At 42.2% G+C, this 24,391-nt stretch overlaps 1 protein-coding gene across 1 annotated transcript in view; it reads right to left on the bottom strand.

Moving 5' to 3' along the window:
- Positions 1-24,391, bottom strand: part of LOC124805449 (modular serine protease-like) — a 61,371-nt gene that overhangs the window by 14,741 nt on the left and 22,239 nt on the right. Inside the window, exons 2-3 of the mRNA XM_047266010.1 lie at positions 13,230-13,281; positions 13,032-13,148 (exon numbers count right to left, since the gene is read on the bottom strand). Coding sequence (XP_047121966.1) covers positions 13,032-13,148; positions 13,230-13,281 — 169 coding nt within the window. The remainder of the gene's footprint in view (positions 1-13,031; positions 13,149-13,229; positions 13,282-24,391) is intronic.

Here is a 24,391-nt window from a genome sequence, read left to right as displayed (position 1 = left end):
CTATTACATAGTGTAGGCTTTTCAAATTTATTATGAAGGACTAAACTACTCATTACATTGCCCATCAGACCCCTAGAGTGTTCTCTTCAATGGGAAAAAAGAAGAAGAAAATCTAAGCCACATGGAAAACACATCATATACATTGATTAAGTAAGAAAAATAAATAACATTAGCTTTATTCATGGACAATTTTCTTATTATGTTTCTTATTTCAAGAGACAAATCTTAGAACTTTGATAATATTTTGTGTAGCTTGGCAGTTCACGTGGCACATTTTTGGGATTTTTGACTTCATTATTTTATAATGTACCCCATAATGCAAAATTTATGTTGAATTACTTGATGAAAGAAGATGGAAACTCAGAACTCTAGTTTCTACAGAAAGCACATAAATTACATCAGTTATGAGAGTCAATCCTTATGGGAAAAGAACAGAGGTTTAAGAGTGGTGTAAGAACATGTCATAGTAACACTCCTTTAGAAGTATCACTTTCATATTTAGAAAATAACTGTACAACTGGAAAAAAGTGTTGTTTCAAGTAAGACCGCATAGTGTGAAAATGAAAATCTTTAAATTTGGTAAGCTATGAACATTCTTGTCATGGTCAGATAACAATAAAGTTGGATGTATTGGAGTAGAAATATGTGTGGTTTCCTACAGTGGATGGTTACATTGCTGATATTTATGTACTTATTACATGACACTCTTAGATAACTGAGAAGTGAAGAATATAGTTTGATATAAGTATTTTTGATGTATTATTATGTGCTAGGGCACTGGGAAGGTGATGAAGAAGATGACGATGAAGAAGAAGAAGAAGATGATGATTATTATTATATTTATTATGTTGTGTATTTTTATTATGTTGTGCCTTCTCACAACTTCCTCTGTATAACACAATAAATATAATAATCATCATCTTCTTCTTCATCATCATCTACACCTACATCTATAGTCTGCAAATGAGTGAAGTGCATGGCAGAGGATACACTGCATTAACAGTTATCAGTCTTTTACCTGTCCCATTCCCCTATGGACTTTGCAGTGAATGATTCTTTAAACACTTCTATGCTTTTGTAATTAATCCAATCTTGCCCTCATGATCCCTATGGGACCAATATGTAGTATATTTCTAGAGCCATTATTTTAAGCTGGTTCTCGAAACTTTGTTAAGGGAGTTTCTCAAGATAGGTTTTGTCTATTTTCAACAGTCTGCCAGTTCTGTTCTTTCAACATTTCTTTGACACTGTCCTGTAGGTCAAACAAACCTGTGACCATCCATACTGCACTCCTTTACACAAAGTGAACATTAATCAAATTGACAAACTGCAGGTATGGATTCATGACTGGAAATGGAGGGAAAAAAAGCCCTATGAACATATGTCCAGAAATGGATGGTGTGCATGCAGTGGCAACAAATTGTCCCAAAACACAGTACAGAGCCACATCGCTTCTGTATCATAACAAGTATTCAAAGTGGCCCCCATGGGATGCAACGTATGTGGTTGTTATGTAGGATACACATAATTGTACTTTGGTGTACACCATGTTGGCAAGCCACTACCTGGAGCATGTACAGGGTTCATCTCAACATCTTATAGAACCTAGTCCTCCAAATCTGGTGTACGCATAGTCCGCCACCTCCTTGCACATTTGTCTGTCTGAAAAAACCCATGATCCCATAAATTCCCAAAAAGGACTTGAAATGTTGTGTAAATGTAGTTGGTGACTGTGAGGGTGCTTGTTTAAGTACAGCCATGCCGCCTCTTGACTGTTTCCATGTGCTTCTGCACACAAACACCATTGTAAGAGGTCAGCATCTACAGTGGCAATGATACAGTTCCGGACCTTTTTTCTTCCATTTGCAGTCAAGAATCTGTCCTTGCAGTTTGTCAGTTTTACTAATGTTTACACTGTATACATTTAATATACCCTCTTAATCCGATTTGATATGAATGCTACACACTTGAGCAATATCCCCAGATGGATCATACAAGTGATTTGTAAACAGTTTTCTTCATAGACTGATTGTATTTGCATAGTTTTCTACTAATAAATTCATGACAGCCTAGTTGATCATTCATTTCATGACCCTATTAAGTGTTACTCCAGGTATTTATACTGGCTTACTGATACCAACTGTGACTCACTGATATTACATTCAAAGAACACTATGTGCTGTTTCTTTTTTTGTCAAGTGCACAAATTTATATTATTGAACATTTAAAGTAAGATGGCAATATTTGCATCACTTTGAAAATGTAATATGGTGAAGAAAATGGTGACGATAATAATAACAGAGGTACAGATTCCAAGTCATGAAATGTAGAGTACTGTATTCATTTAAGTGTGTGGAATGTATTCGTATCCTGATTTACCAGTGTACTGTGGTGGTTCTTTCCACTTATCTGTTGATAAAAATACTACTTACGACATTTTGTGATACTTTATTTGTTGTAAATAGAATTCTATGTGTAGGATAGTTGCTACTCACTAAATAGCAGAGATGCTGTCACAGAAAGGCACAACAAAAAAACTGGTGGGAAGTTAACTTTTGGCCAACAAGGCCTTTGACAAAACACACACACACACACACACACACACACACACACAACCATAGTCTCTAGAAGCTGGAGCCGGACTGGAGTCTAGCCTCAGCTGCCAAAGACTGGCCATGTGTGTGTGAGCTGAATTTGCATGAGTGTGTGTGATGTCTCAATGATATGGATGGCCTCAACACCTCCCCCATTCACTTCACCTGGTCCTCCTCAACCCAACAAGCTACCTTCTTCGATGCTGACCTCCACTTCAAAAGTGACTACATCAGTACTCCATCCATATCAAACCTACCAACCATCAGCAATACCTCCTCTTCAACAGCTGCCACTCATTCCATATCAAGAAATCACTTCAATATGACCTAGATATAGCCATCAAATCTTTAGTGATGAGCAGTCCCTCTCCAAACATAAGAAGGATATCAATGAGGCCTTCACAGACTGTAATAACAACCTTGTGCAACGTGCCGCCTCCCAGATCCCCACCGTCCAACCACGAAGGGGCATTCCCCTCATTACTTAGTACCAACCAAGACTAGAGCAACTGAATCACATCCTCCGCTAATGCTGTGAGTACCTTTCGCCATGTCCCAAAATGAAGAATAGCTTACCCACTATCCTCCTCACCCCTTCCACTGGGAAAGTGATGAAGAAGATGATGAAGAAGAAGAAGAAGAAGAAGAAGATGATGATTATTATATTTATTATGTTGTGTATATTTATTATGTTGTGCCTTCTCACAACTTCCTCTGTATAACATAATAAATATAATAATCATCATCTTCTTCTTCATCATCATCTACATCTATATCTATAGTCTGCAAATCACTGAAGTGCATGGCAGAGGATACACTGCATTAACACTTATCAGTCTTTTACCTGTCCCATTCCCCTATGGACTTTGCAGTGAATGATTCTTTAAACACTTCTATGCTTTTGTAATTAATCCAATCTTGTCCTCATGCTGGTATTCTGCTGCCCACCAAACCTGTGCAGTATCCTCATCCATCCTTACTCCACCCCTGCTCCAAATCCTTTGTCTCATGGCTCATCTGCCAGTAATACACATACATGCAAGACCTGAACGATACATCCTCCTGTCACCACCGTCCACTTCAATCCTGTCACAAGCATCACCTATCCCATCAAAGGCAGGCCTACCTTTGAAAGCAATCATGAGATCTACAAGCCAAGCTGCAGTGACTGTGCTGCATTCTGCATGGGCACGATAACCAATATACCATCTGCTCACATGAATGGCCAATGACAAACTGCAGCTGTGGTCACAAGACAGCTGTACCACCTTGTTGCTGAGGATGCTGCCCAACAGAACTTGCCTTCACTTCAATAACTGCTTCACATCCTGCGCCAGCTGGATCCTTCCTACCAACACTGCTTTTTTGGAATTGCACAGGTGGGATCCCTCCCTTCAACACATCCTATGTTCCCATAACACCCCTGGCCTCAACCTTCATTAGCTCTGTCCTTCACACACCTATCATGTTCCCTGCTATCTCCCCAGTACTACAATGGCTTCTATTCCATCAACGAGCCCACTAGTCTCTCTGTGTTTTTCCTGCTCCTCTAATTCTCTGTATTTTCCTCTCCTCTACTTCTTTCCTTTCCGACCTCCCCCTCCCCCTGGTCACCAACCCACCTTATCTGACATCCCAACTGCACGCAGCTGCCCTACCATGACCTCACCAAGCAGCACTTTACCATCTACCACCGCTACTCTGCTCTGGTATCCCTCCCTTTCCCTACCCCAGCCTCCTCCTTATCCCCCCCACCGATATTGCTTTTCCTATCATGCACAGTTGCTCGTAGTCTGGCCTCAGTGACCAGAGACAATGGTCATATGTGTGCAAGTCATGTTTGTGTGGTCGGGTGTGTGTTGCGTACTTTTGGCATTTTGGCTGAAATCTCGCATGTTTAGTAGTCTATTTGTTGTATCTGTCTGAGACTCAACATCTCCTCTACATGGTGAGTAGCAATCTATCCTTTTCATAATCTTGTCATTATTCCACCCAGAATTTTCTGTTGTCTTATTACCTTTTTAGCTATCTAACCCACCCCACAACTAAACAAAATTATTAACTGATTCAAGAGGATCAAACCATCCCTAAAATTGTCCCTTGTATTATTATAAAGTAAAATGTAATTTCACTAATATTCTTTTGAATGTCTGTATACACTGCTGTTAGACAATAAGTCGGTAGCCTGACATGCTCAGCTGTTAGGCAGTGCACATCTCAGTGTAAAAATTCATTAATATGTATAATTCTAAATGTAAATCTCAATGACTAGCACACAATAACATGAACATACGTGTATTGCCATCAGTTATCAAAAATTTGTGTTTAATGATTATGTAATCAAAACCAACTTTGTGGTATTCAGCAGTAAGAATTTCCTTATGAAAGTGCACTCTAAAAACATCACCATTGTCAGAATGGCTCTTTATTAATTGGGCAAGTCTAACTGTGGTTAAAATTCGATTTGAAATCTTATCAACAAGCTGGTCATTGTGTTGTCATGAAAAGTGATAAATGTGAAAACCGATCAAGTTATTTGAGTGGTTAATTTCTGGCACCTCTTTAACTATACAATATGATGCCCCCCTCCCCACTCCATCCTCCCAAGCCACAAGTTTTGTTTTTGGAAACTTGTGATAAAACTTACAATGAGAGATCCTTTCTTTTTACAAAACACTGTTCTGAAAATCAGGTTTTTTAAAATTTAATTTCTTATAATCAAAACAATAAAACCATAAGATTTAATATAAACAACAGATGTTACAGTCTGTCACTGCAGCAGTGTCACTTTTTTTCCCCTAGTTCTGCTTGATACTTATCAGAATAAGTCGGTTAGTCTTCCTGACTATGACAACACTTTTTAAACTACTGCCAGCCACAGTTGCACTGTACCCACCCAGTGAACATGTGTGCAGTATTAATTAATAAAGCATTTAATAATGAACAATGAAGATATTACTGACCCAGCATGATTAAAGTATTTCACCACATGCCACTGCCCACTGCATTGTGATAAGTCACCTATTGTCATGTTCATCGGTTCAAGCATGGTAACAAATTATTGTTACACATGTACTATTACAAATCTCCGGAGCCAACTTGTTCCAGTAAGTAAAAAAACATTCCTAGGAGAAGCCAGAATGTAATTTTTGACTCTTCCTGGCTGAAATTAAGCCTTCTCTACATTTAGAGCAAGCTGCCATTCATCACACCAACTAGAAATTGTTTGTAAGTCATCTTGTATACTTGTACAGTCACTTAACACCACAGCATCATCAGCAAACAGCTTTACATTGCTGCTAACCCTATCTGCCAGATCGCTTATGTATATAGAGAATAAAGGCAGCCCTATCATATTTCTCTGCGGCACTCCTGATAATACCCTTGTCTCTGATCAACAGTCACTGTTGGGACAACATACTGGATACTATTAATTAAAAAGTCTTCAAGTCATTCACATATCTGGGAACCTAAACCATATGCTTGGCCTTTGTCAACAATCTGCAGGGGGGCAATGTGTCAAATGCTTTCTGGAACTCGAAGAATACGATATCTGCCTGTTGCCCTCCAACCATTGTTTTTAAGATATGTGAAAAAATGGCAATTTTCATTTCTTACAAGTGACGCTTCCTAAACCTGTCCTGATTTGTCAACAGAAGCTTTTCTATTTTTCTTATTATATTTGAACTCAGAATGTATTCAAGAATTCTGCACCAAACTGAACTTAAGGATATTGATCTGTAATTATGTGGGTCCATTCTTTTGCCTTCCTTATAGACAGGAGCCACCAATACTCTTGGCTCTGGGTGAGAGATTCACAATAAATGCAAGCTAGGTTAGGGACCAATGCCGCAGAGTACTCTCTGTAAAACTTAACTGGAGTTCCCATCCGGACCTGGTGACTTATTTGTTTCCAACCCTTTCAGTTGCTTCTCTACACCACAGATGCCTACTTTTATGTCCTCCATGCGGGATTCTGTCTGACAGTCAACTGATCGTATGAAACTTCCTGGCAGATTAAAACTGTGTGCCGGACCAAGACCCGAACTCGGGACCTTTGCCTTTGGAGGGCAAGTGCCCTACGATCTGAGCTACCCAAGCACGACTCACGACCCATCCTCACAGCTTCAATTCTGCCAGTAGCTCGTCTCCTACCTTCCAAACTTCACAGAAGCTCTTCTGTGAAACTTGCAGAACTAGCACTCCTGGAAGAAAGGATATTATTGATTGGCGACTCCATAGTGTCCTGTGCACTACGACCAGATAATGGGTATACTTGGAAGGAGAGACAGCATTGGTCGTATATTTTTGTTTATTATCGCAAAATCAATTTTCGGTCACTTAGTGACCATCTTCAGTGCTGTAATATATAACTTAAATTAGTAAGCACTGGTGTCAATAAGTTTACGGCGATCACATAGACTGCTCAATGGCCACCCGAGTACAATTTTGATGCAATGTTTAAGGCCTGCGTGGTCCCTCCTGGAGCCACTTCTTGCCACTCCCTGTCGACCTGCCTCCATCGACGCCTCACCCGCCACTGCCGCTGCATGCCCATTCGGCTCACCACTGCCTGCACAGCTGTCCAACATGTGAGACCCTGACAATGACACGCCCAAGCCGGACACTTCGAGTGCCAGATGCTGCCTCCAGCCACCATGCTGGCACAAAGATTTTTTTGTGGACATGTGCTAGTTCCGCCCCACTGTGCTCCACACTGCCAGGAAAGGGGTGCGAGGGGGGGAGGGGGGGGCACTATGTGTCATCTCTGATGTGAAGTGACAGTTCTTTGATTATGCTCTTTGGTCTTGTCTTCTTGTCTTTGTGTTCTAGCACTATGTTCGACAGCCATCTTTCTGTATTCGCTCTGTTAAGTGACGAAATAAATGTCGTTTCGATCCTAAAAGTGTGTTATTACAGTTCAACGCAACATAAAACCCGCAAATTAAACAGTCCTTTAGCACATATTGTGTAAGATTATTTTATTTTTGTTTAATAAAACTAAGATGAAACTATGATTTTGCTCTTACATGTTTATCTTAGTAATATACAGACAGCTACTCGTTACACGTGTACAAAGTACTTGTGTTATGAAAATCGGTGCATCCACTTGAGAGTTAAGTTAGCTTCTCCATTCTGTTTCTCAGACACATTAAGATACATAATTTACACTTTACCCCTTATCTTTATATCTTTTCAGTACCTAACAAAAGACACACTCACATAGGGTAATGCACAGTGCACTAGCTTAGCAGACAGAAAGGTGGGCCAAACCTGGATTGAAACTGCACAGCAGATTAATGGCCATGGGCTGGTGCACTGACCAGCCAGAGAATTGTTTTTAGGTAGTTCTCCATACTCTTTTAGGAAAATGTTGGGCTGTTTACCAACTTTCACCTCAGAGAACACAATACGTAAACAGTTAAAATATGGTAACACACATAATCAATGTCGCAAGCTGAAGATGACGTTATAGAGAACATATATTAGGATATTGAAAGGGTAATACAGTACATAAAGGGAGTTGAAAACCTAATAGTTGGGGGGACTGGAGTGCAGTTGTAGGGGAAGGAGTAGAATAAAGGGTTACAGGAGAATATGGGTTTGCGACAAGAAATGAGAGAGGAGAAAAACTAATTTAGTTCTGTGATAAATTTCAGCTAGCAATAGCGGATACTCTGTTCAAGAATCATAAGAGGGGGTATACATGGAACAAGCTGGGTGATATGCGAAGATTTCAGATGTAGATGACATCATGGTCAGACAGAGATTCTGAAAATAGATACTGGATTATGAGGCATACTCAGCAGCAGATAGAGACTCAGATTACAATATAATAGTGATGAAGAGTAGGCTGAAGTTTAAAAGATTACTCAGTAAGAATCAATGTGCAAAGAAATGGGATACAGAAGTACTAAGGAATGATGAGATACACTTGAAGTTCTCTAAGGCTATAGATTAAGCAATAAGGAATAGCTCAGTATGCAATACAGTTTAAGAGGAATGCACATTTCTACAAAAGGCAATCACAGAAGTTGGAAAGAAAAACATAAGTAGAAAGAAGGTAATTGTGGAGAAACCATGGGTAACAGAAAAGTTGATTAATGAAAGAAGGAAGTATAAAAATGCTGATAGAAATTCAGGAATACAGAAATACAAGCCACTGAGAAAGTTAATAAATAGGATGTGCAGGGAAGCTATGATGAAATGGACGCATGAAAAATGCAAAGAAATCAAAAAAGAAATTATTGATTCAGCAAATAGGGGAGTCAAACCATCCTTCAGTGAAATTAAAAGCAAGAGTTGTAACATTAACAATGAGACTTCCATCGTTAAATGCAGAGGGGAGAGCAGATAGGGGAAAGAGTACACTGAAGGCCTCACTGAGGGTCAAGATTTGTCTGATGTGATAGAAAAAGAAACAGGAGTCAATTTACAAGAGATAGGGTGTCCAGTATTAGAATCAGGATTTAAGAGAACTCTGGAGGACATAGGATCAAATAAGGCAGAAGGGATAGACAACACTCCACCAAAATTTCTAAATCATTGGGGTAAGAGGCAACAAAACAACTATTCATGTTGTGTGTAGATTGTATGAGTCTGGCAACATACCATCTGACTTTCAGAAAAATATCATCCACACAATTCCAAAGATTGCAAAAGCTGACAAGTGCGAGAATTATCACAGAATCAGTTTAATGGCGGATGCATCCAAGTTGCTGACGACAATAAGACATGGAAGACAGTAAAAGAGAATTGAGGATGTGACAATCAGTTTGGCTTTAGGAAAGGTAAAAGCACCAGAGAGGCAATTCTGGTGCTGTGGTTGATAATGAAAGCAAGACTAAAGAAAAATCAAGAACAGTGGAACAGACATTCAAAAGAAATGTGAAAAAGAGTTACAGTCACCTTATTAAGAACCCATTTTAGCATAAGCAGCTGGCACACTGACTACTACAAAATGAGGAAGAGTACAAAATCCATACAGCAGAGTTGAAATTTTTAAGATGTAGTAAAGATAACCCAACAAAGGATATGATCAAAAATGATGAGATTAGAAGGACATGAATATTGGAACTTCAAGACAAGATAGAAATAACTACACTGAAGTGATATTGTTGAATGACAAGATTCGGAGAGAAAAGAGTGCCAAATATATATATATTTTTTTCTAAAGTTAACTGGATGGAGACTAAGAGGAAGGACACAGAAATAGCAAGTATACAATCAAGTAATAAGCACAGGCTGGGAGGGGGGAGGGGACAAGGGAGAGATGGGCAGAGTGTAAAAAGTAGAATAGAATAGAGGAAGGAGGAGATCTTTGAGAGATCACTGTGGGTGTGGACTCAGGCTGCTGAATGGGACCAAATGAAGTTGTGGGGGAATATGTTACAGGGTCAGTTCCAATACACATAACACAGAGAAGCCAGTGTTGGCAAAGAAGGGAGCAAAGAATCCAAAGGGTTCAAGTAAAGAAACAGGGACAGTTCCAGTCTACAAAACACTGGAAAGTTGGGGTTGGTGAGGGACAGGGCAAAGGATTCACAGGGTTCATGTAAAGAAAAAGTTACTGAAGACAAGCATGTTGGTCTCAGTGGCAGTATCTGAACCAGGGTGGTCAACTTTGGTGGTCGGCCCACATGAAAGCTTACCTACAGGTTGCAATAGAGCTGATATATGATTCACTCCTTCCTTCACCTACCATTTCTGTAAATCCCATCACAAAAGAGAGCCTTTAGGGATGCAGTAGAGCAAAGTTCTATAATATTAACACTTGTGTCAACTGGAATTTACATCTCTGTGTCAAAATATTCTGATAAATTGAAAGAGAAGTGTCTAATAAGGTACTCTAACTTTGTTACTGAATGTATGACAGTTCACAGTTTCCTGTCTGATTTTTGCTGGCAACCTGTTAAACATCTTTGTATTAGAATATAGAACTCCATTCTAAATACTAGAGAGGAAAGGAATTGAGGTGAGTTTCACAGTTCATTACAGATTCACTCTTATCGTATACAACTAGCAAGTAAATGAGTTGCTATTTGAATATAAGAATCCCAACTTTACATAGTTTTCCAGGGACTTTTCCAACCTTAACTGTGTTATCCCAGAAGATTATGAAATAGGGCAGTATTTAGTGAATGTATGCCATCAATCCTGTATGCAGGTTAATAAATAGAGCGATTCCTAGCAGAAAAGCAGGCAGAACTGAGATTTTTAGGTAATTCATCCACTTTCTGACGCCACCTCGGCTTGTTGTACATGTAGATACCTAAGAATTTCACACATGGACTTTCACTTAATGTGTTCTCACTGATCACAACTTTTGCCTCCTGTAAGTTGGTTTTGTTTATCTGGAATTATATAATATCACTGTTTTGCAAGACTTAGAGTTAGGCTGTTGGCTGTCCACCAGTTGAAGGCCTAATCCACTATTCTCCGGGCTGTTTACGGACACAGTGTTAGTACACCTGTCTCCAAACATAGCAGTTTTCATAGTTCTCCAGTGTCTTTGTTACATCAGGAATTCAGGTGAAATGAAATGATCGTAGGGCACTGAGAGCCGGGAATCCACACTTGGGGGCGTTCAGCTGCCAAGTTGCAAGTCCTTTCAGTTGGCACCACACTGGGTGACTTACATGTCAATAATGATGAAATGATGATAAGGACAACACAACAACCAGTCCCTGAGTGAAGAAAATCTACAACCCAGCTAGGAATAGAACCTAGGCCTGCTGCCAGAGATGCTGCTCACCCAGGTAAGGAGGCGGACATTTACTCAGCTGAATAATAGTGATGGGTCAAGTACCAAACCTTGTGAAGCAACATGTTCAATCTTTCCAAATGCTGAATTTTGTTTTATTTTTGTGGTAGCACTTGTAAAAAAAAAGTGCCTTTTGGCTAATATTGTTAAAGCATGACTATCCATGTGATGGCATGAGACTGGAAATGATACAGCATGTGCTGGAAAGGAGCATGGGACACGTTTTGCTCTGAGTATTTCAAAAATATGTCATTACCTGATACTTTGTAGACTGAGGATTGTTGAATACCAGTTTGGGGACAGTGAGAAGGATTCTGGGAAGAAAATTCTTCATTTTGGGTCAAGATTAATGGTAACTAAGGTCTACAAGAAGATGAGAGTAAGCTGTTCCTTTACAGGGTGGTATTGGGTAATAAAGGAGATGCCGTGTGTGCTACTTTGCTGGTTGAAGTATTAAGGAACACACATTTTCCGTAAGTTAACCAGCAACCATAAAAAGTTTTTATTACTAACAAATTTAGGTTTATTGAGGAACCCAAATGATTTATTGGTGACAAAATCCTCCAGTTCTACCAACAAGCTTCTTAGTAGAACCAGTTATTAATAATATCATGAATCTGTGGAAGGAACAGCAGCATATCTCTTTTTTTTTTTTTTAATTCGTATTATGTAAAATTTCTTATGAAGTCTACACCCTACAGGATCTCCACACTACAGATCTAGGGTGCAGAAAGTTTACCTACTTTCATATAATCTTGCCTAATCTACCAGCATTCTGAGGGTCTACAGTGCAAGAGAGCTGACAGTTGACCATGTTTAGAGAATAACACTTGCCAGCTAGAGCATCAACATAATCTATAATGGATTGCTCCATTCTGCAAGTGTGCTATCCACTGTGGCTGTACTGTATGGCTGTGACTAACTGATGAGGAAAGCACGACATTTACTTATGTGGAGGTACTGTTGGCAGGTATTATATTTATGGAGGCTTTCATGGAGCCAATGGAGAAGTTGGGATAAGTGTCAAAGGAGATGTCTAGCTGAGCTGAAGAGGACTATACAAAACACATATGATCAAGGACGTTACAGCTTGAAGGAATGATGATAGATTTTCTCGAGTCTAGATTATGAAGGTATCATCTACATTATGGCTTTAGAATTTTGAGCATGTAGGAAGGATTGCTCTAGGTGGCACACAAACAGACTGGCTTGTGACAGTGCCATGTAGGTGCCTATAGGTATGTCACCGGTTTGTACAGTTTCCCCTTGACAAGGTTGTGGAGAATTTCATGGACAGTCATCTGTGTAAGGAATGAGGTGTTGGGTTTGGCACCAAGAGGATGCTGGAAGAGAAATTGTCTATGACAGCATGGGCATGGATAAGTGGGATGTTACTGTCTATGGAGACATCCACAGAAAAAAGCTGGTAGCCAGACGGTAATGGGGTACGGATGATGGGGAGGAAGTATAGGAAGTGGTCTATCATTTGTACTCTTTTATTTTGAAATTTAGTAATTTAGGTAAATCTTTATTAAGGATCATCTGTGGTCCTATCTCAATGTGTAGCATAGGTGTACTACCTGACTAGTTCAAAGTAAAGTTCGGTTGGCTTTTCAGGTGAATGGTAACATTCATAAAGAGTGAGAAACTAAAACAAGTTGCAAAATACTCACCGTCTCCATCTGCAAGTAACTTTATTTTCATCAGATTTATCTGAACAGTCAGCAGTTCCATCACAAACTTTGAAGTGTTCTATGCATTCTCCATTCTGGCACTGGAAGTTTTGTGTTCTGTAATTTTGTTTTTGTTAGTGAAAATCATTATGCTGACTTATCTATAATTGCAGACACCAGAAAATGAGAATCACTTACCCACAGTCCTGTCTTCTTACTCTGGACACAGAATTTTCTGCTATAGATGAAACTATTGAAGAAATGAAAAAAAATCTTTTTTTTAGAAATATTGGTATTCAAAAACTTATGAAGTTGCTAGATGGTAAATGAACATAGATTGTACAAACACACAAGTGCAATATGCATATTTGAGTTTTTGTCAGTTGGTGAAAAATTTTGTAGGACATTTCATAGGTAAAAAAGGTAAATCTACAACTACAAACATATTCCACAAGCCACTATAGAGGGCATGGCAAAGAGTACCTTGTATCATCAATAGTCATTTCCTTTCCTGTTTCAATCACAAATGGAGTGAGCAAAAGATGAAAATCTAGATGCCTCCATAAGAACCCAAACTTCTGTTGACTTGGTGGCCTTTACGCAAAATATACATTGGTGGCAGCAGAATCCTTTTGCTATCAGTCGCAAATGCTGGTTCTCTAAATTTTATCAACAGTGTTTTGCAGAAAGAACATCAGTTTCCTTCTACAGATTCCCACCCAAGTCCACATAGTATCACTGCAATACTTGCATGTTCATCAAACCCACAAGCACAATATCTAACAGCACACTTCTATTTTAGTTGCTTTAGTGTCTTACTTCAATCTGGTCTGTTGGGAATCCCAAAGACTACAGCAGAACTCAAGAATGAGAAGCACTAGTGTCTTATATTCATTCTCTGTTATAGATGAGTTACTTTTTCCTAGAATTCTCCCAATAAACAGAAAATCTACCATTTGCTTTCCCTGATACTGTCCTTACATGGCTGCATTCATTTCGCTTTGCAGTATTTTGCCTACATAACTTCACTGAATAAACTGGCAAGCAGCACACTATTAATACTGTATTTGAACATTACAGTAGTTTTTCCAAATCACCTGCATTAACCTACATTTTTCTACATTTACAGCAAGCTGCCACTCAACTCCCTAAAGTGTGCAATGAATGGTTTTTGACGCTTTCAAAACAGTCATACTGTGCGCCGGCATCCACACACAAAGTCCAAGTAATTGAATACATGTGATAATGTGACAACTCATTTATTAACAGTAACATATACACACAAAAAAAAACTTATAAAATACGCACTCGAATCATCTGCGAGGATGATTGTGCAACCACGGTGAGCGGCTCGACCACTAATCCTGCAGGGCACACACTCCGTGATCAATCATGCAGTGCAGTCTTGCAGGACAATGGACATGAGATCAGCCAAGCATGTGAATTGTCTCCTGTCTTGTGGGTACCATTTAATTCATGGGCGCAAGAAATGCAGCAAATGTGTAGTGGCTGTCCGGTTTGCATACATGACTGTGGGCAGGGGCAGCAAGTGTTGTGTTCGATTCATGTGGATTGCGGCTCGTGAGATTGAAGAATGGCATAGCCATCAGTGCAGTCTCAGTTGGTAGCTTGCATTGCTGTCTCTCTTTGTGTCCTGCGTGCTCATGGGCATCACATCATTGCTGAGCTTTGGCTTAATGGTACTTCTGTGTGGGGGCACACTGGCAGTGTTGCCTGCAATTGCTGTGCTGTCATCCATGGCTGTGATAACTGCTGCTACACAGATTCCCCCTTGGCTAGCGGACCTCGATAGGTGTGAGACGCAAAAATGTTCCATCTGCAGCTAGCATATGTTTGTGCCTTGCATGCTTGTAGTGACATCAGCACGAGCACAGTGGTGGATGAGGTTTGCAGGTGAGATGCCAATATCTTCCTTCAGAGTTATTCACAGTCAACAGAGTACAACAAAGAGTCCCTCTGTTCAGGTGGTGTCGTGGCACATCAGAGATGCCTTCAGCATCTGATGAAGCCTCTTGATCATGCCATTAATGGCATGTGGTAGCTTACATGCAGTGCAGCCACGTGCCACACAGTCGGGTGATGTGTTTGAACAGCACACAGTCAAACTGGTGGACGCAGTCGGTATTTACGTGCTGGGGCAGTCAATGTGCACCACCCAGATGTCAACAAAAGCAGTAGCGACCATCTCAGCACTGATATCCTCTATGGGCACTGCCTCTGGCCAGCAGGTAAAGCAGTCCACTATTGTGAGGAGGTTTCACTTGCTTGGGACAGAGGAAATGCACCTACAATGTCTGCGTGGACAAGTGTGATGAAGCGTGTCATGTTGGGGAAGGTTCTGAAGGGTGCATTGGGTGTGTCTACTGATTTTGGCAAGCTGGCATGTCGTGCAGGCATGTGACCACTGATGGCAATCCTTCCAGAGTCTGGGCCACATGAAATGCACTGGCATGAACGACACTATAGTGTGTGCAATGGGATGTGATAACTCGACAAAGTCAAAAGCACTGTGCTGGAATTTCTCCAGGAGGAATGCGCAATGCGTGCCTGTTCTAACATCACACCAAACTTTCCAGGAGAAGCCAGGGATGGCCACTAGTTCTAAATGTAGGCAGCTGGAGGCGTCGGTGTTAGAAGCTGTCCATTTGGGTCACCCTCCTGTTTATGCGTGATGTCTTCGAAGTTCACCAGGGTGGACATGACAGCACAGTCATGGGGCAAGCAGTTGGCAACAATGTTGTCCATCCCGTAGACATGGCAGATGTCCATTGTAAACAAGGACACATACTCCAACTGGTGTACCTGGTACAGTGAACAGTTGGTGGTATTGATCCAGAAAGTGTGTGTTATTAGTTTATGGTCAGTGAAGATAATGAAGGGGCAGGCTTCCACCGAAGAATTGAAGTGTTTCACAGCCGGATACACAGACAGTTGCCATATTTGTACATGCTCCAAGAGCGTTGTGACGTCAATAACTTCCCCGCAAGAAGAGGCTGAGTGGCTGCCAGCTGCCATCAACGCATTGTTGGAGCACTGTGCTAACGGCAGTCTGGCTGGCATCCACAATGACAGCCAGCTCTGCATTGTGTATTGAAAGGGCGAGCAGTGCCACTTCGGTGAGGCACTGTTTTGACCCAGTAAAGCTGTACTCCACTTCGTCAGTCCAGGTAATGGGAGACCTTCTATTTGCAGTGAGGTCACATTGCACTGCAGTCACAGGTTCAAGCAGCATGGCAGTGTTATACAGACAGCGTCAGTAGAAGTTGACCATCCTGAGATGATGACAGGCCTTTGTGGACATGGCAAGTTCATAACTGCCTGTGCTCTGTCTGGCAGAGGTGTGGATCCAGTACAGGTGATTAAGTGTCTGGAAAATTCTGTCTCACTGACTCCAAATACACATTTCAGCAGGTTGGAAAATATTTTTAGGTGGCTGCAGTGGAGATCGGATGTCTTCTAGAATACAAAGATGCCATCATGGTATGCAAATCAGCATTGCAAACCTCGCAAGATGCCATCCAGGAAATGCTACCAAGTCTGAGCAGCATTCCTAAGGCTGTATGTCATGAACATGCTCTCAAAGAACTTGAAGGGGGTGATAATTCCGGTTTTTTCTACGTTCTCAGGTGCTATGGACATCTGCGCGTATGCCTTCGCACAATCAATTTTGCTAAATACAGTCACACCTCCCAGAATTCGCTAACACCCAGACCCAGAGGTGTGGCACTGGATATATGTCTGGCACTGTCCTTGAATTTAGTGTGCAGTAGTCCGCACATGGGCACCTCAAATGGTCCCTTTTAAACAGAAGACCATGAGCTGCTTGATGGTCAGACGATGCCTTGTCGAAACATTGCCTAAGACTCTTTGCTACAATGTGCCTGTCGGATGGAAGGTGATGTGGACAGCACATGAGATGGAAGGGCTGGGGGAGGTACTAATATGTTGAATGCTTGCCGTCCCACGGTGTCCCAGACACGCGAATTAGCTCCAGAAATTTGTTTAGAACGTCTGTGAATGCTCCGGGGCATGCCATCACTGCCCTGCTATCGTCAGACTCATTGTAGAGTCCATCAACTGGGCGTTTGTGTAGTATCTGAGGAAATCTGCACCCGGGATCAGTTCACTGACATCGGGCATAGTGAACCTCCACACGAGTGTGTAGCATAGTCCTAGATCCACATTCCGGTGTTGGGTGCCGTACGTTTTTATGGCGGCACTGTTTGTCATCATGAGACAGAGTGTTTCGGTCTCCCTGCGATCTCTTAGTATGGTTCTAGGAAAAATTGATAAATCTGACCCAGCGTCTATGAGGTACCTCACACCCCCACCCCTTTCTGCCACAAACAGACGCCGATAAAGTACTGCAACCGAGTGCATCTAGGTTCGATTACAGCTGGCATTTTGGTGTGAGCGAGGAGCGCGACCCGGTGGTTTGATTTCCAAAATGAGTGTGATACCAGCAGATGCCACTTGGAACCTGCTACGACTTCAGCAGGGTACGGTGGTTGCAGTTGCTGCCGATGCTGCATTGCCGGCTGTGTGAGCCAAACCCGCTGCTGCGATGCCTGCTGCACTCCTGCCATGAGCGTGCCAGACAGTCGACCTATGTGCTGAGTGCTGCCACCTTAGCGACCAAGTTCTGCAGAAGATGCTGCAGATCAGTGTCTGTTGCCAGAGCTGTGGGAGGCATACGTTACCACAGAGTGAAGGTGGCTGGTGGGGTAAGGCCTCAAAGGCAGCTGGAGATGCGATGCTCGGTGCCATTGCCGGCACATTGTGCACCCTGTCAACCAGGTCTGCACGACTATGACGGCTTGCACTCGAGCGGGGAGGCTGCGCGCCCAGATAGCACATGACAACAGATCTGGAACCGACTCTGACGGCGTGAGGCTCTGTAAGTGATGTGTGAACTGCGAAGGCCTCCGGTCACCACATTCTTCTCGGTGCAGTAGTTGCTGTAGTTGCCTTACTCGCTGCTGCTCAGACGACTAAAGATGGCATATCAAGTCCGCCTTAAGCTGCTCGTAGGAGGGCTGTAGCGTTGGGATAGTTATTATGTCCCGTACTGCGGCCGAGGAACTCTGGTCCAGCTGGCTCGAGAAATGTCCAAATTTCTTACTCAGGAAAACCTTCCCCACTTGGCCGAACCACAGGAACACGTCATGAGGCCAAAAGGGGGCAACACAACCAACACTGGTTGCTGCTCCAGTGTCGGGGAACGGTGGCAGTGTGGCGCTGTTGTGCGCGTGTGAATCTTCGTGCACTGGCTCTGGGTGGGCAGATGCTGTGCGTGTGAGCTCTGCCTGCAGCTCGCTTTCCAGCTCCATTGTTCTACTGCACTAAGTTCTCAAGCAAAAGGGGACACACTAAAAACACTGAGACACACACAATGAAAACGCACACAAAAGGAATAAATGTTCAAGGCCCAAATGTTGTCTGTGCAAAACTATGGGACAGCACAGATGCTGATATAAATGCTGGGCCATCAACAAGTGGGAGCGTGCAAACCATTCAACAAAAGATCATTTATATGGGCTTTCGGAGTCAAAGGCCCACTCTTGTACCCTTGACGACCGCACGACACAAAGCTTTACACTTCGCCTGGGCCCGTCAACATCGACATTGGACATTTGATGACTCAAAACATGTTGCCTGGTCAGGCAAGTCTCGTTTCAAATTGTATTGAGTAGATGGACGTGTATGGGTATGAGACAACCTCATGAATCTATGGACCCTCCATGTCAACTGGGGACTGTTCAAACTGGTGGAGGCTCTGTAATTGTGTGGGGTGTGTGCAGTTGGAGTGATATGGGAGCTCTGATACATCTAGATACGACACATACGTAGCATACTGTCTGATCACCTACATCCTTTCATGTCCATTGTACATTCTGACGGACTTGGCCAATTCCAGCAGGGCAATGCGACACCCCTCACGTACAGAATTGCTTCAGAGTGGCTCCAGAAACACTCCTCTGAGTTTAGACACTGGCGCTGGCCACCAAACTCCCCAGACGTGAACATTATTGAGCATATCTCGGACGCCTTGCAACGTGTTGTTCAGAAGAGACTCCCACCCACTCGTAGTCTTACGGATTTATGGACAGCCCTGCAGGATTCATGGTGTCACTCCCCTCTGGCAATACATCCGTCATTAGTCAAGTCCATGCCACGTCGCGTTGCTGCACTTCCGCATGCTCGCGGGAGCTCTGCACGATATTAGGCAGATGTACTAGTTTATATGGAGTTGTAATGAATATGAGATTAAATTTTGCCTGTTTAACACTTACAGTAGCTTTTAGATAGCAAAGTTTCGCAGAAGTGAGAAGCGGAACAATGTCTATGAGTTGTCCACGCTAAGCTGAGGATCGTTAATGGTACGTGTCGCCACACTTTGTGACAACTGTCTTATGTTTTCAACTGCTGCCAGATTCAGTGATCTAACAGATATAGCACTATAGCAGCGTGGTGAATTCGTTTTGTGTGTGTGTGTGAACTGAAAAATAAGTAGCGTAGCGTGTGTTTTTGAACATGCAAACCTCTATGATATTCCTCCACATAATCTTGTACTTCCGTGTGTAATTTACATCATAGCTGTTAATTATCTCCACACACGCATGCCTAAAGTGGCATCGTTATGAAGCACAACGTGATGAGAAAATTCTACTTCCTGCTTTCTTCACACCTCGCACACCACCGAGGTCGAAACTTAACGTAGTACCCACAGCTTATACCTATTTGCATCGATGTTCGCGGAATGAAATTATGACGTCTGAGATCAGTAAAACTTGAAGTAAAAGAAAGGTGGCTTAAACAATATGGTGGTTACCAAAACTTTGGAGGCTCTTGAAACTTTAAACTTTACAATGTCTCAGAGTTTCATTCGTAGTGATGTAGTAACATTACAACTAACCTGTAAGTTGGATCGATTTCCAACAGTGTAACAACACTCAGTGGCTGTGTCCTAAGGTCATTAACCAATCACCGAGCATGTGGCTCTTTAAATGAGGGTTAAACGATGAGAAAAATTTGTGGAAATTTTAAAACGTTTTGTTACGCTGATGACTCAAAGAATGTCGCAGTACTTAGTGTGATTGACATTGTGTTGATCGTCCAATTCAACTGAAGTGATATTTCCCGATATTTTCCTTATTTATATTTTGAAAGAGAGAAATGTTATTACGCCAGTGGAAAAATGCTCCAATCGTAGCACAAAAAAGGCAAATACGTTCCTCTTTAACAACTTGTGACAGAAAAGTGGGGAATCATCTGTCTCAGTTCTCATTCGCCCTTCCTCAACAAACATTTTGACAAGTGACAATATTCGCGCTCTTTTAACATAGAACATTCTAAATCCTTTTACCAGTCTCTCTTAGAAATTAAGCCTTCATACTCAGCATCTTCCTCTCACTGCCACTGTCTCTTTTTCCTCCCACTGATATACAGTATACTCCACTGCCCCTGACTCCTCTCTCACTTACACTATCACCTTTTGTCTTTCTTCCACATTGCCACTATTTTCACCATATCCTGGGAGCTCAAAAATTATGGAGGATCCAACTTATATTTATCCCCTATACCAACAGGTTTAAATTTTCGGCCCGAAATGGGGAATCCCCTCTACCTACATGTTAAAGTTCGCCGGTTTGGGAGGGTCCAGACCCCCGATGTCTATGTATGGTCTCCACTCATTTGTATTTTTTACTTCGTCTGTCTCCTCTCTCATTTGCCCCCACTGCATCTATCTCTATCCCTCTCTCTCTTTCCTTCACTGTCACTGACCATACGCTCACTGGCCGTTAATACGAGGGTTGACTAAAAAGTAACGGCTCCACCTTCGTAACTCTTGAACAGTTGGCAGCATTTGTGTGTGCCAGGTACTGGCTTGTTCTGTAGCCTCTTATCTACAGCTCCAGGGGGGCGGGAAGCCTTAGCATTGAACAGTAATGTTGTTACAGTGTAAAGTATGGAACATTGCGCAGACGGTTGATGAATGCGATTTAAGCAACGTGCAGTCATTGAATTCTTGACACCAGAAGGTGTCACTTCAAAGGAGATTCATCAGAGGATGAGTTTATGGTGATTGTGTTGATGTGAGTACTGTGCGTCGTTGGACGAGTACGTTTATAGATGTTGAGGTGGGAAAATCTAACCTGCATGACAAACAAAGAGTTGGACGTCCTGTGACAGCAACCACCGAGTTTCACAAGCAAAATGTTGACAGATTGATTCAGGACGATCGCCGTATCGCTCAGAGAGAAACTGCAAGCACAATCGGCATTTCACAAGAGCGTGTGGGTCACATTATTGATTTGCTTGGTTATCGAAAGATCTGTGAATAATGGGTACCTGGGATGCTGACTCCTGAAATGAAAGCGCACAGACTTGAAGTATACCAGGAACTACTCTCGTGTTACGAGAATCAAAGTGACGCCTTTCTCCATTCAGTTGTGACAGGAGACGAAACGTGGGTACACCGTTAGGAATCGGAGGCGAAACGTCAATCTATGGAGTATCGATACAAAGACTCGCCTCTTAGAAAGAGAAATTCAAGACACAGCCTTCAGCTGGAAAAATCATGGCAACAGTGTTCTGGAAAGCACATGGTGTTATCCATGTTGATATCCTTGATCGTGGAACAACAATAAATTCAGAGTGTTACGTCGCAACGCTGCAAACTCTGAGATGATGGGTAACAAGGGTCCGAAAGGAAAAGGAAAATGTTTTCCTGCAGCATGACAATGCAAAACCAGACCCTTCACGTGCCAGCATAGCAGAACTTGAGAGACTGAATCTCACCACTGTACAGCATCCTCCATACAGTTCAGATTCAGAGCCGTCTGACTTCCATCTGCTCCCAATAATGAAAGACGATCTGCGTCGATGATGTCAACTGGCACCAAATTTCACCAAAAACCTCGCCAGCGTGGACGCGTCCCACGGTAGGAAGTTCGTCACTTCTCCTCATACCATCTTTCAGCCCTTCTGCTGACGTGTCTGAGATGGAGATCAGAGCCGTTCCGTCCAGTGTTAAAATCACAGCGACAAGCTGTGAAGTAGGCGCAGGCGGCTGCAACGCCGCAGGGGGACCCGAAACAGGAGGGCTAAAAAATTCATAAGCACCCTTTCCTGCAACACATTACGTTCAAACTTCGTCAAATCATTTTGAACGGTTCCTAGTGGTTACATCACAGCAGAAACTGCCATTGTGCCACACTCCAAAGCGGTCAGATGGTGTTCATCGACGCCATTGCGAGATTTTGAAGGAAATTTGTATATACATCTGTCAATAGATAGAGAATCGCTAATTCATGTGACATTACTAACCCCCTTTATACATCACACAAACGTCTAGGCTCTGGCATTTTTCTTTCTTTTGTTTTTTCACGTGTGTCTACACACTGCACTTCGAAGTGTCGACGAGCCTAAGAATGATGTCGTAGGTATGATGTATCACCTAATTAGATTGCTATGCATTAATGTGACAGTACGAGAGAGAGAGAGACAAGGATATTCTTTATTACTCTGTGGCGTAGTGCACTTAGATAATTATTTTTAAATATTAAGTTTTTTTCTTGTTAAGATTTAATTTCATGAGAGAGGAGTCTGTACTTTATTGTGTAACACAAATCGACGCCATTGCGAGATACTGAAGGAAATTTGTATATACATCTGTACAGGGCTATTACAAATGATTGAAGCGATTTCATAAATTCACTGTAGCTCCATTCATTGACATATGGTCACGACACACTGCAGATACGTAGAAAAACTCATAAAGTTTTGTTCGGCTGAAGCCGCACTTCAGGTTTCTGCCGCCTGAGCGCTCGAGAGCGCAGTGAGACAAAATGGCGACAGGAGCCGAGAAAGCGTATGTCGTGCTTGAAATGCACTCACATCACTCAGTCATAACAGTGCAACGACACTTCTGGACGAAGTTCAACGAAGATCCACCAACTGCTAACTCCATTTGGCGATGGTATGCGCAGTTTAAAGCTTCTGGAAGCCTCTGTAAGGGGAAATCAACGGGTCGGCCTGCAGTGAGCGAAGAAACGGTTGAACGCGTGCGGGCAAGTTTCACGCGTAGCCCGCGGAAGTCGACGAATAAAGCAAGCAGGGAGCTAAACGTACCACAGCCGACAGTTTGGAAAATCTTACGGAAAAGGCTAAAGCAGAAGCCTTACCGTTTACAATTGCTACAAGCCCTGACACCCGATGACAAAGTCAAACGCTTTGAATTTTCGGCGCGGTTGCAACAGCTCATGGAAGAGGATGCGTTCAGTGCGAAACTTGTTTTCAGTGATGAAGCAACATTTTTTCTTAATGGTAAAGTGAACAGACACAATGTGCGAATCTGGGCGGCAGAGAATCCTCACACATTCGTGCAGCAAATTCGCAATTCACCAAAAGTTAACGTGTTTTGTGTAATCTGACGGTTTAAAGTTTACGGCCCCTTTTTCTTCTGCGAAAAAAACGTTACAGGACACGTGTATCTGGACATGCTGGAAAATTAGCTCATGCCACAATTGGAGACCGACAGCGCCGACTTCATCTTTCAACAGGATGGTGCTCCACCGCACTTCCATCATGATGTTCGGCATTTCTTAAACAGCCGATGGATCGGTCGTGGTGGAGATCATGATTAGCAATTCATCTCATGGCCTCCACGCTCTCCCGACTTAACCCCATGCGATTTCTTTCTGTGGGGTTATGTGAAAGATTCAGTGTTTAAACCTCCTCTACCATGAAACGTGCCAGAACTGCGGGCTCCATCAACGATGCTTTCCAACTCATTGATGGGGACATGCTGCGCCGAGTGTGGGAGGAACTTGATTATCGGCTTGATGTCTGCCGAATCACTAAAGGGGCACATATCGAACATTGGTGAATGCCTAAAAAAACTTTTTGAGTTTTTGTATGTGTGTGCAAAGCATTGTGAAAATATCTCAAATAGTAAAGTTATTGTAGAGCTGTGAAATCGCTTCAATCATTTGTAATAACCCTGTATATACGATAGAGAATCATGTGCGAGAAGAGTTTCATTGACACGAAGGTCAATAAAACTTCGTTCAGTTCAAAAAGGTACGTGTTAGTTCCACAAACGACGTATACTCAGATGTGATCTATTAATGAATACCGGCTCGAGAACAATTCTGCCGGGAGCGTTCAGTTCTAATTAAATAATTTAATGCTTTCTTCGGAAAAGAAGTGATTTCACGGATCATTTTATTTTCATTTTTTCTTTTTTGACCAAGAATGTTTCGAAGAACTGAACGCAAATCTGATTGCTATGCAACAGAGCCCCGACGAATATTTCTCCGCAACTTTGATAACAC

Source organism: Schistocerca piceifrons, chromosome 7 (genome assembly GCF_021461385.2).
Source record: "Schistocerca piceifrons isolate TAMUIC-IGC-003096 chromosome 7, iqSchPice1.1, whole genome shotgun sequence".
NCBI classification, from domain to species: domain Eukaryota; kingdom Metazoa; phylum Arthropoda; class Insecta; order Orthoptera; family Acrididae; genus Schistocerca; species Schistocerca piceifrons.
Note: the sequence above shows the minus strand (reverse complement) of the source record. Positions and strands in the feature narration are given on the sequence as shown.